The sequence below is a fragment of the Arachis ipaensis genome, chromosome B04 (genome assembly GCF_000816755.2).
Source record: "Arachis ipaensis cultivar K30076 chromosome B04, Araip1.1, whole genome shotgun sequence".
NCBI classification, from domain to species: domain Eukaryota; kingdom Viridiplantae; phylum Streptophyta; class Magnoliopsida; order Fabales; family Fabaceae; genus Arachis; species Arachis ipaensis.
The window spans coordinates 555,549-558,206 of NC_029788.2; the positions used below are offsets into that span (position 1 = coordinate 555,549).

Genomic DNA, 2,658 nt, shown 5'->3' on the forward strand with positions numbered 1-2,658 from the left:
TCTTTGTTAATAGTATATTCATAAAAGAAAATACATATTCATAAATAAGAGTCTAATTACTATACATTTTTAGTATTTTTTTAAGAATGATATAATAAAATATTACTACGTAGGTAAAATTATTTTTTTTGGGCAATTAATATCATTATACTAAGAGAATAGAAAATAAACTCAACTAATTAATAATACAAACATAAATATAGCTGCTTCTTTTTTTTTATCATATTTTTACTTGTAGCCTTTGTTCTCCTATATATACGAGGAGGATTAATAGTCGCTGAGTCGCTGCCATATGTAATGCCTCAATAAGTTTGTTAATATTGAGTAATTCACAGTATTTACTATTTACCATATCATTTTTAGTAAAATTATTTAGTTTCACAAATTGTTTTTTTTTTTCTTTTATAGAAAATACTAAAGTCATTTTTAATCAAATTTGTAGAATCTGAAGATGAATTTTGACTATCCACAATAGAATATATTTGAATATAAAAAAGATATATGAGCAAAAAATAATCAATAGGGAGCTGGATTTGTCTCGCAAAGATATAAGAAAAATGATTTTTATTTTTGGAAAAGTATAGGTAACCAACAAGATTTTTGAACAATGTGTAAACAATGTGAATTAATAAGGTTAAAAGAGTAAATTTAATTAGTAGCATTAAATTAGAATGTAGTGTATTTTTATTTGATTGGTGGTTGTTCATGTTGTTCAAAATTTTCATTGTTTCCCTAGCACTCCCCTTTATTTTTTAATAATTTATATTTGAATATTGGTTTGGGGAGTGCTAGGGGAACAATGAAAATTTTGAAACAACCACCAATCAAATGAGAATATACTACACCCTAATTTAATGTTACTAATCAAATTTACTCTTTTAATCCTATTAATTCACATTATTTACACATTGTTCAAAAACCTTATTGATTACCTATACTTTTCCTATTGGTTTTGCAGGCGTGTCCCACACTCCCACTAATATAAGAAGTAGCACTGGGCTAATATAATAAATAGTAAGGTTGATGTTGTGTTATAAAAATAGGGCTCTGCAGAATTCAAGGACCCTCCAAATAAGAGTAGAAGTCATCATATTCCTTCAGATCCCCTGCCTGCTTTCTCTGCTTCAGCTTCTATTTACATTCATACCTCAGCTTTCCTTCCCTTCCCCGTTCCACAGGCACTTATGCATACATATTCTCTATTATTTATATTGATCACAATTTGATTCTCGTTGGTATGTAATAAGTAATAACTCTCAACTACTTATTATTACTCTAATACAACTACTTAATATTGTTCTAATACCTATTACTTTATATACATAAATGCAAAAATTTATTTCGCATCTTTGATATGATGAATTATTAGGGGAGGGTGCGAAAATGTGGAGGCTGAAGTTAGGAGAAGGTGGAAAGGACCCGTACATATTCAGCACCAACAACTTTGTGGGGAGGCAGACATGGGAGTATGACCCCGACGCAGGAACTCCCGAGGAGCGGGAGCAGGTTGAGGCTGCTCGCCACCATTTCTATCAGAACCGCTTCAATGTCAAGCCCTGCGGCGACCTCCTTTGGCGTTTTCAGGTACCATCACCACCCGCACCACCCCAACCGCTCCGCTGCCTCTCACTCATCTACCTACTACTTACCCCTTACTTGCCTCGCACGTTTATTATTTTATTTTATTTTCTTCAAAAGATAGGAAGATTCCGTAAGTATGGATTATTATTATTATTATTTTTTTATCAAAGAGACTCGAACCCGTAACCTTTTAATTGAATATAGAGAGATTATGTCATTTGAATTTTAACTCATTGTCATATGGATTATTATTATTATTATTATTATACAATTTTTCATATAATCAAATTAAAATTTTTCTATTTAAATTGATACCTTTATGTATTATTAGCAGTTTAGCACAAGGTTATATTAGTGCTTAGAATATAAAACTCACTAAAGAAACTCTTAATATCTACCAAACACATTATTATCTCATTATATTCCCCAAGTACCGCCCGACATGCACCATCTCACTTACCTTATTCCTCCAATTCCCTTAGCCGCCTTTTTTACGGAAACTTTCTTCGTGTGAACAACATTTGGTTAAAATCATATGTAATTCATGTGTTTCCATCATAAATTAAGTTGCCACGTAATTCTAATAATAGATAAGTTTATGATAAAAAGGTTTTTGACGTATAGTATTTATTTTCATAATAACAACAATTAATTAAGGCGGATTATAATTTATATGTTACCCAAGTCCCCACATTATTTTAGGGATATGCTTCCATCCTCACGCAGCATGAGATTATTGGTGTAAAATGTAAATACAAGATGTGACAATAATTTATATAAGCACAATTTGCGAAGAAAACTTATGTTTTTGTAATTTTTTTTATAAAAACTTTTCAATTACAAACTAAACTTATTATTTCTTATTCCTGCAGATGTACTTAATAACTTCTCTATTCTTTCCTTTTGTCATAAAACTGTACTGCAATCATCTTTAGCATGTGTTGAGGCTTACTACACATCTAGTTTGTGTTTATATTATTGTTATTTTAGTCTTTTATTTTTGAGTGTAACAAAAAATATAGTACAATATATAAACTAAAATGTAAAATATTTTTTTCCTTCCTTTTTTATTCGTTT

At 30.0% G+C, this 2,658-nt stretch overlaps 1 protein-coding gene across 2 annotated transcripts in view; it reads left to right on the top strand.

Moving 5' to 3' along the window:
- Positions 996-2,658, top strand: part of LOC107638387 (beta-amyrin synthase) — a 6,845-nt gene continuing 5,182 nt past the window's right edge. Inside the window, exons 1-2 of one of the 2 annotated variants that reach the window (XM_016341631.1) lie at positions 996-1,235; positions 1,370-1,584. In XM_016341631.1, the coding sequence (XP_016197117.1) occupies positions 1,384-1,584 (201 nt within the window). In that variant the 5' untranslated portion in view covers positions 996-1,235; positions 1,370-1,383. The remainder of the gene's footprint in view (positions 1,236-1,369; positions 1,585-2,658) is intronic. The other variant, XM_021120296.1, reaches the window with a different exon arrangement.